This window comes from Pholcus phalangioides, unplaced genomic scaffold (genome assembly GCF_987345545.1).
Source record: "Pholcus phalangioides strain wild (caught in Gottingen) unplaced genomic scaffold, Ppha-v1.0 ptg000001l_1, whole genome shotgun sequence".
Classification (NCBI taxonomy): Eukaryota; Metazoa; Arthropoda; class Arachnida; order Araneae; family Pholcidae; genus Pholcus; species Pholcus phalangioides.
In genome coordinates this window covers 6862641-6877185 of record NW_028301594.1, presented here as the reverse complement: position 1 = coordinate 6877185, position 14545 = coordinate 6862641, and the positions used below count along the sequence as shown (strand labels likewise).

Below are 14545 nucleotides of genomic sequence, written 5' to 3'. Positions count from 1 at the left end.
TTGAATTCCTATGCACACACATTTATTTACATTATTATTTTGAGCGCTGCTTGCAGAAAATAAGAAAAAGATTGGTGTTCAAATATTGTTCTTAGAATGTGCTCTAAGTAATAAATGTGATTTTTTTTCTCAAATGCTTTCCTCCAGTTAGCATTTTTAAAATCTTTACCTTTTTTTGCTTTATGTTTATTGAATTTTCTTTTGTTTTTACAGATTATGCTGGACCATGACAGTCTCCACCGTTCTCTATTTGCTTGTTGTTTGGAAATTGTTATATTTTCATACAATTCCCAAAGGTGACTTTTTTTTCAATTTAATTTTTTTTCATTAACAGACAAAGTAATAAATTTTATTTGTCCAGTATTTTATCTCAAATATTTTTTCCAGGTCTTTCCCATGGGTTCTGACTATTTTCAACTTACAACCGTATTGTTTTTACAAAGTCATTGAGTTGCTCATAAAAGCTGAAGAAGGCTTATCACGTGATGTTGTGAAACATCTAAACCATGTAAGTTAATTCAAACCTATATGAACTCTTTCTATTGCTAATATACAGGGTGAATTTTGCCTACTCTGCCAAATGAAAGGATGCAATAAAAGAACCCATGTAAAGCATTAAACATCACAGCAACCCTGCGTCTCCAACTGTTTGGGAGTTAGGGTCTGTAGAAGGAAAATGCTTCAAGTCTGAAAAACCCCTAATTTTTTGAAGTTTCTAAAAGACCTACATCCAAACTAAGTATATATTTGGAAAGAGCAGAAAAAATCGTATAAAGTGGCAATAATAAGTGAAATTTATCTTGCATTTATATCATTGTGATGAATTTGGAAGGGGAAAAAATTCAGGAACAATCTTTTTTCAGCTTGGGTAAATGGAATTGAAAATTAAGTTTTTGGTTTGTAATAAAAAGTTTTAAAAACTAAAGTATCTAAAACACTCAATTTTATTGTGGCTGTTAAATTTTTATCTCTAGTGGTTATTGTTGCCAAGGTAATAAAAATTTATATAAAATTAAGGAGAGTGTTTTAGCAATGTTTTACAAGCATAAGCACTATGACTTGGATATTGTGAAGTTTTGTATTAATACAATCAATGCTTGCTATAACAACAGTTCATCATAACAACTGGTCCCAAGTATTTTCCCGTATTTTTTTCTTTTTATCCAATATGAAAACAGGAAAATACAATGGAACCTGTATTAAACGGAAACCTGTCTTCAACAAAAGAAAAATCATGGTCCTGTAATTTCAATGTAAATACACATTAAAAAAACCTGGATTAAATGGAAGCTGTCTAACGTGGAAATGTAAAAGAAAATTGTATGCTCTTAATGGAAAATTGTATCCTTTAACGGAAAATGCCACACAAACCACTAAGTGTTTGGCGACCAATAGAGCAAAGAATCATAGAAAATGTTAAAGTGCTCCACCACACCACCACAATTTTTTACTCAATCTATGCTTCTGAGCTCTACATCATTAACCCCTTAGATTAGCAAAAACCATTTCTGTATTTGATGCTGTGGTTTTGATAAGCCATATGTAGGGAAGCAGTTGCTTTCTGAAATTGTAACAATTTTTTGGAAAAGCAGGCTTTCCCACGGGAGAAATCAGTGTAAGGGCTGACTTTCCAAATGATATGCAAGACTTACAGAATTACATGCAAGCTGTGTGCATTCTGTGATCGCAGGTCCAGAATGAATAGAAGGGGGGGGGGAAGGAGCAAAATTTAGGGGGGGGGGATGGAAAATTTTAGTTGGGAACATAGTTATAAAATCATCAAATTTTACAATGGTAGGGGAACGGAAAATCATGTTGCTCTTCTCCTCACAAAATTCCTAGTTACAATGCTGATGCTGAGGATTACATAAACATAGACGATAATGTACAAACTGAAGCTGACCTGAAAATTAAAAAAAAACCTTGTTAGAAAATTTTTAAGGAAGTTAAAAAAAATGGTAAATATTGTTATTTTAGAAGAAAAACTTGGTAGGTAGGAACTTTATACAGATGTGGCCATAACTTAAATACAGTATTTAGTAATTGTACACTAATTGTTCATTTATTTATATTTAATTATTTTAAATATAATTTTATTTTCTATTTTTAAAAATTACTTTATTTTCAATTAATTAATGTTTATATTGTATTTCAATTTTAACGTGATCGTTACATAATTTTACACATTGTGTCAATTGAATCTTTATTAAGCAGAAAACTGTGTTCAATGGGAAAAAAACTTGGTTCCTTGCAATTCTGTTGAAGACAGGTGCTTTTACTGTATCATTCAATCCATTACAACTGAACTCGGCTCTCCCTCCCCCAGTTTTCTTGCAAAGGAATGGACAAAATCCATTGTTGAGTGTCAGATCTTGACCTTTGTTTGATGTTTACCTTATTTTAAATTTTGATGTAAAATTTTACTTAATTGCACAATGAGAGAACACACAGGCAAGTGTACTTATTATTTTGTTGCATGTAGTTAAAAAATGAATGTACATACACAGTATTTTTGTAAGTACAATGTACACATACTGTATAATGCATTTAAATTTTGGTTTTTTTTCCAGCCAAATAAGTTTTCATTGCGAAATTGTAACAAAATGAAAAAAAGTTATTCTATCAATGCAATAGACAAAATATTTACCAGAGAAGCTAACCTTATGATTTTTCAAAACGTTCGATATAACGACATCCCAATATAGTGTCTGTTTGCTACGGAATGAAGAGGCTCATTATACTGAGTATCAACTGTATATGGGTAGTGTTCAGTATTATACTGTATAATGCATTACATATAATATAATGCTTTTATATACCTAAGTTTTATATTTAAGTTTCTTTCTCCTTCGTTTGCAGATTGAAGAGCAAATATTAGAGAGTCTTGCTTGGAAAAATGAATCGCCTGTATGGAATGTTATTGCTTCATCTGGACTGCCAGTTCCGTCTTGTGAAGATGTAAGCAGAAGTTTAGATTGTATATATGCTACTCCGCAAAGTCTGAAATCCAACATTCTATAAAATGTTAAAGGATTTTAGGCAAAGTATATAAAGTACAATGTTTGCATTTAGAGCAATATAATATGAAATTTGTAAAATTAACTTTACACACAGTAACATGTACAAAATTGCATTTGTACAGTTTATACCTCAGCTGACTAACATTTTCATGGATATGGATGCACATGCTGACATATAACAGCCACATCACAAGCTGAATTTTAGCACAATCACCAGAATTACTGTCCATTGAACCTGGTTAGCTCACATTGAGTGTGGAATCTTTTTCCAGATGTACCTCCATTAATCTTTCTAAGAGTTTTTGAAGTGGTTCATGTAAAATATTAAATATTTAGCTAATAATAGAAAATGCATTGCCAAAATAGAGCCTGTGTTTTCTCAGAGCATACATTCTTTCAGTGTAAGACTTTTAACATCAAACTGATGAGTCATGGTATTCTAGGACTAGGATCTTTTCCACCTACATGTATAAGACATGGAAATGAGCTGACAAAATCACAAATGGATGAGGACACCTATAAACTGGACTGGGTTGTGTTAACTACAGCTTTACTAGAATGAAGCTGGTGTTGGTTGTGTACAATTTTAAAACTGTTTGTTTTTAACCTTCGATCAGTTTTTGTCTTTTTTTGTAGCGCTTCTGGGTGTTTTGAAAAAACAAACAAACTTGTCTTTAGATTTTGGGCTGTAACTGGAACAAATTAAACAATTTCCTGTAGAAACTTATGAGAAATTATGTCTCTGCTAATGAAGATTTTGGCTAGCAAACGTGATGCTGGAAAGAATCACTTTCGTTAGTTGAGGTATTGCTGTATAATTGTAGATTATTATTCATTAATTATATATGTAATGTTAACAAGCAGTACAGTGAAACCTTCCTGCAGCAGTACTTGATATAGCGATAAATCTCTCTACAAGAATATTTTTTCTTGGTTCACAGAGTATCATTACATCAAGGTTTTGATGTGTTTTATACTTTGCTGGTTATACCAAACTAGAACTTTACTTAGACTTGTATCAGATATATTCATTTTAATTATTGATAAATATGTTTTTAATTTGTAAGTGCTTTTACCAACATGTTCTTTTGTTCATTCTAGGTCACATTTCCTAGGGCTTTGTACAACTCAACAAGTTGCACTTCACAATTGATGTCGTCCCCTATTGCTCATCCAGCAATTCACCGTGTTGCTTATGAGAGAATTAGAAGAGGTAATATCTTTGTATTGTTTTATGACCAAGAATTAAGAATTTTAGTCCAAATGTGTTTCCAATGTAACGTAATTTTATTTTCATTGTTGTTCTTGATTATGTATTTATCCATGCAGTAGTTTTGAATTCAACATCCATTTGATTATTTGATTGAAAACTTGAAGCATTATAGAAAATTTCTTGTTTTGCATTCATGAAAAAATAGAAATAAGATTATAAAAGAGACAAATAGCTTAATGGTTATGTATCAATTCAGCTATATAATTTACAGAATAAATATTTACAAGGCGAAAAATCTATGATTTTTGGTCTTGTTTTAATATTTTATCATGATTCTTTTGTTGATTATTAACAATTTTCTGACTGGAATTTTAAATAATATCTGTTTGTACAGATGGCCAGCAATCTCCGATGGTGACTGTGATGGATAGATTTCAATCTCCTGCAGCGGGTTCTGCTAGGAGAAGACTATTCACAGCCAATGCTATCACTACAACAACTTCTGTGACAAATTCTACAGATTCACCATCTGCTACATCAAATAATTCTGGAGAAACAGCCACAACAACAGCGTCTTCAACAACCCTGAGCACCATTAGTGTAACTAGCAACAATAATAACATATTGAGTCCTGGAAGAACACTGTCGATAACCCTTCAACGTAAGTCTGACCATTTAATTTATTCATTGTAATTTGTTCAAAATTATTTTGAAATTGATTAAACTTTTATTTTATTTTGAACCATGAATTATTTGAACTCTTGAGCAGTATATCCATATTATATTTGGCATTATGTTTGTAAATTTAAAACACTCTGCTTAATTTAAATTGAAAATTCTTAAAAAAGTTGGTAATAGTAAGTTACTGGTGAAATTTAAGAATTAAAATTAGCAAGGTTAATAATTAGGGGACCTGGTGTGTATGAAATTATAATGATTTCTTTCTGTGTACTCATACTTGTTTATCTACTTTTATAGCTGTTCAAAGTGATAATGGAATAACCTATTATGTGCCAGCACAAATAACCCGTTCGCCCATTAATCAAGCTACAGTTCTAAATGCAACAGTTCTTGGTGCTGCGGATTCTCGATCATCAGGCCAAGGAGCTCAACCTCAGAAACCAAAACGTACAGGATCTCTGGGGCTATTTTTCCGAAAGGTAACTTTCCCCAGGAAATATATCTTCAATTTTCCATTGTGAAGTTTTTAATTCTGTGCAATGAATTGTAAGGATCAAATCTGTAATAATGAGCCATATTTGTATATGAACTCTGCATCTTCTACTATTTTTCTTATGCTGAAGTTTCACTTGTAAAGAATAAGGTCATAAAAAATAAATTAACTTGCTGAAGTATTTTTTAGAGGGTATGCTTTACGTTTTGTTAACAGATTCAAAGAGATAAAAGAAAACACTGGTTCTCTCTCAGTTGAATGATTTATTTATCAATTTTTATGAACTGGGTGAGACACCAGAAATATATTATGGCTTTGCATCTGTTCATATCAAGCAACATATAAGTATTTACTTATAAGGAAATTATATTAGTACACAAGGATATCACACATGGAGATTGCTATTTGTAGGATCAGGTGGACATAATTAAGCAGGTCCATTTGTTTTCCATTGTTCCTAATAAATAGGATTTTTCTTTTTCTTTCGTCTAATTACAAAACTACAATATTTACTATTTTTGTTCAATTTAGGTTTATTGTCTAGCTGGAGAGAGAATGAGAGAGCTTTGCGATCGTTTAGGGATCATTGATGAAGAATTGCAGCGAAAAATTTGGACTTGTTTCGAGTACTCTTTGATGCAGCATACGTATCTTATGTGCGATAGGCATCTGGACCAGATGATTATGTGTGCTGTTTATGTGATATGTAAGGTAGGCATTTCAGTGAGAAATGGGATGTTCTTTGGTAGTTTTTTATATTTTCTTGGTAAATTGCTTGTACAGACCAATGTAATAATCAAAGAATTTTTTTCCACATACATCTTTGATTGTATTTCATTCTGATTTTGATAAATCATTGTATTTGATAAACTATTAATTTTCCGATTGTGTGTTTTCAACTTCAATTCTGAAACTTTTCCTCTTGAATTTGATTGTAGAAAATTTCATACAATTTTTTCCTGCAAATGGGATGAATATTTTTTCTGTTAAGAGTAATATAGTATGTAGTAAATACTTTTATAATATTTACAGTTGAACAATGATTTAATGAATCCGAGATGTGACATTTTTATATGCTAAATCAAAAAAAAATGTCATAGTGAGGTTGAAATGCGCACACACAAAGGTACACATAGCGAAGTGTAAAAAATTTGTTAAACCAACAGAATTTTTTAAATCAGCGTTCAGTTGTAGGCTATATGCAGAACAGAAGGAGCCGAGTATCACCAGGCCCCGTCACTTATGCGACATAAGCTCATTGCCCTGGATGATGTGGTCACTTTGGAAAAAATTCGGAGACAATTTCTTAAATTACATAAGTTGCTAGCTCTGTAGCTCTCTTCATTCGCAAAGTATTTCAGGTCTTAACGACTTTCCTATGCACCCTGCATATATTATTTCTAACATGTCCTGTATGTTTTTTTGTCAGTTTGTCTCACTCAGTCTCACTGTATTGTGTTGTTAGGTAACAAAGGAAGACAGAAGTTTCCAAGAAATCATGCGCTGTTACAGACAGCAGCCTCAAGCTGCTAGTCACGTAAGAGTTTTTCCACTTTTCTTGTCTACTTTTATCTCTGCCAAAGTACTTATAATAATTTTATATGGTAAAGAAAAGCTGAAAGTTGAAGCTGATTGGCTCAGAGAATAATCATATTTTATATTTTATTAAAACCACATGCTATATATTTGAGAATTATGTATCCTTTTTTTTAAACTTATAAATTGTAAAATTTCAGTTCTTTTTCATAATATAATTAGAAGTGGCTAAGAAACATAGTAATACGGTGAAACCTGTACAAAACAGAACAGCAAGAAACTAAAATAATACTCTGTTTTAGACTGATTTCCATTTTACAAAGGTGCAAATCAAAGTGCTAGTCATCGAAGAGGCTATATTTTGATTCTAATTTAAACAGATTTCTGTCTTGTACAGTGTTCGTCTCTTAGACAAGTTTCACTGTAACATACCAGGTGTACAAGTATGAAATGCAGATTTTTTTTTCAAAAAAAACACGTTAAATTCCGAAGAATGATAAAAAGTGTTTTATTCAAAGTATGCCCCATTGCTTGTTATACATTTCCCCCATCTTTCCTGAAATTTGTGAATACCACGCCAGTAAAAATCTTCCCCTTTTGCTGCGAACTATTCATCGAGCTATTTTTTCACATCTTCGTACAAACCAAAGCGCTGCTCAGAAAGTGTGTGACCCATCAATGCAAACAAGTGGTAATCGGAAGGAGCCAAGTCTGGTGAGTAAGCTGCATAGGGTAGAAGTTCCAGCTGAGTGCTTCCAACGTGCCGCGAACCACTTTTGCCGTATGTGATGGAGGATTGCACATTGACCATTGAACATTGTCCAGGAGCATTTCACATTGTCATGGGGCATTGCGATTGGAAACTTGTTGACTAACGCCCAATTGCTCTGCGAGTTGTTTTGTGTCTGTGTAGTATCATCTTCGTCCAACAATGCTTCCAATTCCACATCATCTTTTTTTTGGCGATTTTCCATGTTCCTTGTCTGCAACATCGAAGTCGCCACTTTTGAAACACTGAAACCATCATTCACATGTATCTTGCGATGGAGCATGTTCACCATAAGCTTCTCGAAGTAATCGGTATGATTCAGCAGCAGTTTTCTTCAAATGAAAACAAAAAAATTAATGCTGTCCGCGAATGCTCTTTGTTCAGTATAACTTTCGACATATTGAACACAACAATCCAACACTATGCACCCACTTTTCCAATTTATCACTCGTGCGCATCTGACACTTGTTGATGACACAACAAGATGGCGCAGTGTCAAATCTTTATAGCACAAACTGCATTGGTGTACCATCTGTTTTCTGAAATCCGCATTTCATACTTGTACACCTGGTAAAGCCATAACTGCTTATAACATTCCCACTTAATGTTTTCTCACTTACAAGGTTTTTTTCATGATTTTTAAAAAAATGTAAGTAAGATCCACTTATAAACATAAATCAATTACAAAATCAGGGGGGAAACTTTTTAAACATGTTTTTGTCATCTTATTTATTCATGGTATGAAATATTGTAATGCATCCAGGAATTTTAGCATACATTCAAAGGTGAAAAGACTGAAAAATACAAATAAAAAGGCCATAACAGACAAAAAGCCCACTGAAGTGGCTGAAAAAAGATGCCCATAAAAAAGAAAATATTCATGTTTAATGCATGGTAATTATAATAGATGCTAGAAGATTAGCAAATATATTTATTTGCTTTATAATCGTTAGAATTTCTGTCCTGAACTTCTTGGCATTGAATGAAATAAATTATATATATTGAAATACTTATTTTAAAAATGTGAACTTTAATTCATTAGAAAGGTTTGTATCATCATAGAGATTTATGTGTTTGTTTTTTGTTCATAAATTGAAGCCGGTTTCGTGCTTGCAGGTTTATCGTAGTGTGCTTCTGAACAACAAAAAGCGGAGAAATTCTGGTAGCAGTGATAACAGTAAAAATGGCTCTGGCTCTAGTTCACCCGTGCCATCTGATAAAGAATCGAAAGTAGACAACAATTCTGAAAGCAATGATAGAGGTGAGCAGAATAAATTTTTGAATTTTCTCTGGATGAGTATGAATTGAATTTAAAACTTATATCATATTCCTGTGACTAAAATCAAACTTTTTCCTGACACTTATGCAAACTTCATATCTATGCATGAGATGAGCCTTGTAAAATGAATTTTGAAATTTTTCGAAGACGAATTGGTGTATTTATTGAATGTTTAACTTTTCAGCTTGTGGGGCCGTATAAGAGCCCAAATTACTTACTGAATAGCCCAATCCAGTTGAACTCAGTTTAAATCCAATGAAACATTTGGCCCTGTTCCATTTAAAGTAACTTTTATTAGTGGATCAAATTGTGTCTGTCCTTGCAAGTTTTTCGAAACAGTTTAATTGTATAGATGAAACCAATTTAAACAAGCTTGATTTGATTGGTGCAATGGTCTTTATGAACATTAGTCTCGTACAGAGATTTCCACACAACATATGGCCTACCAACCTCTTTGAAGACACAGATTTAGTATGGTTAAGTAGCCAGGGTTCAATAAAATGTTCAATCCGATTATATTTTGTATATATATACACTAGCTGTTACCTGCAGCTTCGCTCACGCGGATTTGGTAATCTGAAAATTGCTCGGCAATGATTTCCCCCATATAGTATTTGGTTGAATTTTTGATGGGTGAATTTTCATAAATCCTGTTTTAGTGAGTCTCTATATTATAAAATATAATACTGACAAAATTTCACATTTATAGCTTCAGATGTTTCGGCTCGGCTATGATGAATCAGTCAGGACATGTTATTTTATATGCAATAAAAACTTAAGTCGTCATTCACGTCATCGAGAAATTATGACGACTTAAGCAGAGTGCCATCTATTTCAATGTGCAATAAAAACTTAAGTCGTCATTCACGTTATCGAGAAATTATGACGACTTAAGCAGAGTGCCATCTATTTCAATGTGAAATATTGTGGAAGTATAATTCAAAGTAATATAAAATTTATTAAAATATGAATTAAAATTGTAATATTAACAAAATTTATAGATTACAAAAGGAAAAGAATGAAATTTTTACCTTTTTTTAGCCCTTAGTATTTTACTTATATGCTGAAATAAACTTGTACATTTATCAATAATTTATGATGCAAATACAAGGTAAACTCAAACATGGGACACAATTTTGACTTGGGGGGGGGGGGTCCTGGGCAGGGCAAAGCAGACACTAGAAGGCCTCAACTTGGGAAACAATGTCTGGCTTTTCTACAAATATATTTTGTTTAAATTTGAAGCCTTAAACTAATGGGGGTCCTTGCAAAAATTAGGACCAACTTGAACAGTCCTAAAAATTCTAGAACTTTTGTTTTTTAATCGGCAAATGAACTAATGAACTCCCTCAATGTAACTTTTGTTACTAGAGCTGTTCTGCTTTGGTACATAAGGCTTTTATGGTCACTTTTGAACATACGGCAATGCTGTTATCAAGTTCTTTCTTTAAAGGTAGCCATATAGAAATCATCTGTTTCTCTCTCTCAAACTTTTTAAGTGACGAGTAAACAAGAGTTTAATTACATTGTTATCTGTGAAAACTAGATGGGATCGAAGAAAAATGCTGACTTCACTGGAGTGACCACTTATTAGGGTGATGTGTTAACGAGATTTTGCTGTGTATATATATATAGATTGCATCTCTTATTATCATACAGTGAGTCTCAAAATGAGTAGTGTATGAAAGAATATAGAATTTAGTGTATGAAGGACATCAAGGAACTAAAATAATATTCCACTTTTGAAGAATTTTCTGTTTTATAAAGGTGCACATCAAAGCACTAATTAACGATGGAATTATCTTTTGATTTGGTTTGAGACAAGTTTCCTTCTCATACAGCGTCTATCTTAGGTTACATGTGTCATATTTGGATGCAATGAAATATTTTTATATTGCTCTTCAATGTGGATAAAAATCTAGAAAGCTCCAGATTTGCCTGTGGGCGGAGTTTCTGCACGCATGATTTACATTATGCATTACTAAAACCATGTTTTTTGAAGGTTTAAATTATGACCAATATGAATTTAGTGTAACATTAATCTGTAACATTTTTCTTTTTTTTTTCTGTATAGAATCTAGACGTGCTGAGCAATTGAGTACTATCCGGTCATCGAGCACATTGCCTGTGCCTCACCCAAGCAGCCAGCCGCCCACGCCTACACGACTTGCTGGGACAGGAACACATTTTGAATTTGAAGAAAGAGGCGATCTCATTATGTTTTACAATACTGTATGTTTTTTTTTGTTTTTTTTTCATTTGTTTTTTTTTTAATTGGTACTGTAAAGACATACATATGCTACATCAAGAATTTTTGAATGCAATTTTTTACATATGATCTATTATATTTTTCTAGGTTTATGTGCCAAAAATACAAAAATTTGCTTATCGATTCTCACCTTCGTCAAACATAGTAAGTACCTTCTTCAATTTGAATACACGTTTGGCTTGATACTCTTTATGTGTCTCTAAGTAAATGTTTTAAGTTGTGGAAAAAATATTGTCTAATTTTTGTTTCCTCATCAGTTGGAATCCCCACCACTGTCCCCACTGCCAAGACTGAATGCACATCCACAGTCTCCAAGGAGACGAGTTTCTTCAAAGCACTCTCTTTTCATCTCCCCGCTGACAAACAGTAATACTATCTTGCCAGCATCTCCAAACCGGCCATTGTCCTACAGTTTCAATCGCAGTCCAGCAAAAGTGAGTTATAAGCATACATATATCTAATAAAGGGAACCCTAGCTTTATGCGGTTTTGCTGTATGCAATTTTACTGAAACATGATTTTAGGAATTTTAAACCCATGAGATTCGGCATGGAGTTTAACCTTAGTCCTGGAAATGGGCTTGCAAATTGACGATATATACAACATAGTTAAATCCTTTGATGACGACATACGTTGGATTTGATGATGTAAATATGAAAAAAATTCTCAGATACAACTCACCAGATCTGACTGATGAATAACATTTTGTAACACATTGACAATACCATGAGAACTTTAATTGACAAAAAGCAATTTCAGTCAAACTAGAATTTTTATATTTGCAAAAAATATGCGGAATTCTCTGGATTTGCTATTAAAGTTTTTATAAGGAGAAAAAAAAATGCTGCTTGTGTCAGCTGAATCTTGACTGCTTCATTAAAAAGAGTTATCAACCTGAGTTCAGCGGGTGGTCAGGATCACCATTGTTGGCTAAATTTGCAGGATTTATTCTTAAGTTTGAATAATTAATTTACACGGTGGGCAAAAAGTCTGTAGAAACTTTAAATTCATGAGAAGCAGAAGAATAACCAAAATAAAAAACGGTTTGCAAGGTTAGCATCGCTAGGTCACGGAAATTTTTTTTAAGACAGGGGAAAAAATCTAAAAAAAACAGCTGATAGATGATGCTGGTACAAGTGACTTGTGTGGAAATATGCAAATGAGATGGTTATAAGAACTTGTGCTCCTAATCCACAACTAGTTCACCGTTGTAAACCGTGTATGTGAACGAGGATGCTGAATGTAAAGGATAAAGTTTTGTTGGTGAAGTTGTTTTACGTGAACCAGGAATCAGCGACCATTGCCTTGCGTAAATTCCGAGTTCAGAAGAATGTTAGGACTGGAAAAGGGCCTTTAACAGCAACAGGCCTTATAAAGCTTGTTTAGTGGTTTGAGAAAACTGGAATGCTGGAGGGTTGTGTAAGAGCTGGAGGACCATGTTTAAGGAAGGCAATGTTCGGCACGTGTTGCAGCCGAAATGGAAGCGTTAGCTTCTGAATCAGCTGCAGGGACCAGCAGTGCTCGCAAAATTGCCAGACGCTTGGTCTTACCACCATCCTCGGTATGCAATATTTTTCATGCAATCCTTGATCTGTACCCATAGAGATTGCAGTCGTGCCCCATGAACCACCCTTTATTCAAAAAAAGTTCCTTTGCCCTTGGGTTCAATTTTTAAACCCTTCTAAAAAAAAACTAACTCCTATCTTTCCCATGTTAAATTCAACTCACTTTACAATTTTGTCTTAGGCCCTCCTTACACGGGGAAACTAAAATTGAGCTCGAGTTGCTTCAACTTGAGAGTTGAGTTGACTAGAGCGAGTCGAGTTGCTCATTCTCCCTCACACAGCGCTACTGAAAAAATATTCAGAGCCCGGGAAACTGAGTAAAAACAGCACAGTCTATAGTTTTCCTTCTTATCTTCCGGTACTATCTTGTTAGCCGGGTTAAGAAAAATAATTTCTATTATACGTGAACTTGCTACACAGAATTTCAGTTCACAGGTAAATACAAAATTTCATTATTTAAATTGATATAATTTTGAAATGACAATAAAATGGTAAAAATTAGATAATTTTTTAGTATAATTTCGTTTCATTTGGAAAAAAAATCCTTTTTCTCCTCTATAAATATGCCTTTCAGTACCTATATATGTTGGATTACATATTTTATTAATACATATTTTTATTGTTTATTAGTTAAAATATTGTCACGCAGAATTTTAAGTAGTTTCATGAAATGAAACGACGAAAGCTGGTTCCTAGAGGCAAAAAATAAACTATAGGCACAAAACTAGAGATAAACAACACATGAATTGTTGTTTATGTTTCAGGGAATGATTTTCCCCAAATACTCCCACACACAGATGTGCGTGTACGCGACCTATATATAGATTAGACATTCCAAGCAAGGGGGAAAATCAGGGACCATCCCTATGGAACACGTGGTTGTTTAGGTACAAGTAAAAGTAGACAGTGTTTTGAAATTTTCTGGAGGTTCTTATCCAGGGCCGTCTTAAGAGCATCAAGGGGGGACCCAGCCATGTATTTTTTTTCTGAGACCCTAATTGGCGAATTCATTTGGTTATTCCTGCAATTTTTTACCAGATCTAATTTTCGTGACGCTCCATCTTCTTTTTAAATCGCCCCCGGGGAATGCCCAGGTGGGCCCATGTGTTTACCACAGACCCGTCTTCTGGGAGGATCGGGGGGGGGGCATTTCCCCCGGCTTTAAAAAGTACACTAGAAATAGTATATATATGTACATACAGTGAGTATATGTTCTTTGCCCCCCCCCCCCAAAAAAAGTTTAAATGACAGTCCTGGTTTACCATTTCATTCAGAGCCGTCAGAGACAGGGGTGCAAGCTCAAGCACCCACGGTAATTTGTGGCATGGATCCGAGCACCCCAAAATTGATTAAGAAATTAAACTTTCCGATATAAAACTAAAGACGAGCACCCACAGTTTCAAAACAATTCCCATGCCCCTGATTTCATTATAATTTCAAAATAATATCAATTTAAATATAGAAATCGTGTATTTACCTGTAAACTGAAATTCTGTAGAAATTTCATTATATAATTTCAACTGATAATTTATTATATATATATACTCTGGATTGCTTTTCAATTCGGGTCCAAACTTGCATGACGAAAATATGAAGAAATGCTATAAAGGCAGTTTCTAGTTTCTTCAACAAAAGTTGGGGGCAACTAGCATGCCAGTCGCCAAGTGATTGAGTCGCGTTCAATATTTCGTCGCCAAGACGCTAATTTCTTCGTGTGAGGT

The 14545-nt window shown here is 33.6% G+C and overlaps 1 protein-coding gene across 1 annotated transcript in view; it reads left to right on the top strand.

The window, feature by feature from the left end:
* The window catches only part of LOC149089766 (retinoblastoma-like protein 1), a 34541-nt gene that overhangs the window by 16782 nt on the left and 3214 nt on the right, over positions 1 to 14545 (top strand). Inside the window, exons 12-23 of the mRNA XM_089245558.1 lie at positions 214 to 296; positions 388 to 508; positions 2860 to 2958; positions 4122 to 4233; positions 4628 to 4894; positions 5212 to 5393; positions 5939 to 6118; positions 6873 to 6944; positions 8829 to 8973; positions 11066 to 11223; positions 11348 to 11404; positions 11518 to 11694. Coding sequence (XP_089101684.1) covers positions 214 to 296; positions 388 to 508; positions 2860 to 2958; positions 4122 to 4233; positions 4628 to 4894; positions 5212 to 5393; positions 5939 to 6118; positions 6873 to 6944; positions 8829 to 8973; positions 11066 to 11223; positions 11348 to 11404; positions 11518 to 11694 — 1653 coding nt within the window. The remainder of the gene's footprint in view (positions 1 to 213; positions 297 to 387; positions 509 to 2859; positions 2959 to 4121; positions 4234 to 4627; positions 4895 to 5211; positions 5394 to 5938; positions 6119 to 6872; positions 6945 to 8828; positions 8974 to 11065; positions 11224 to 11347; positions 11405 to 11517; positions 11695 to 14545) is intronic.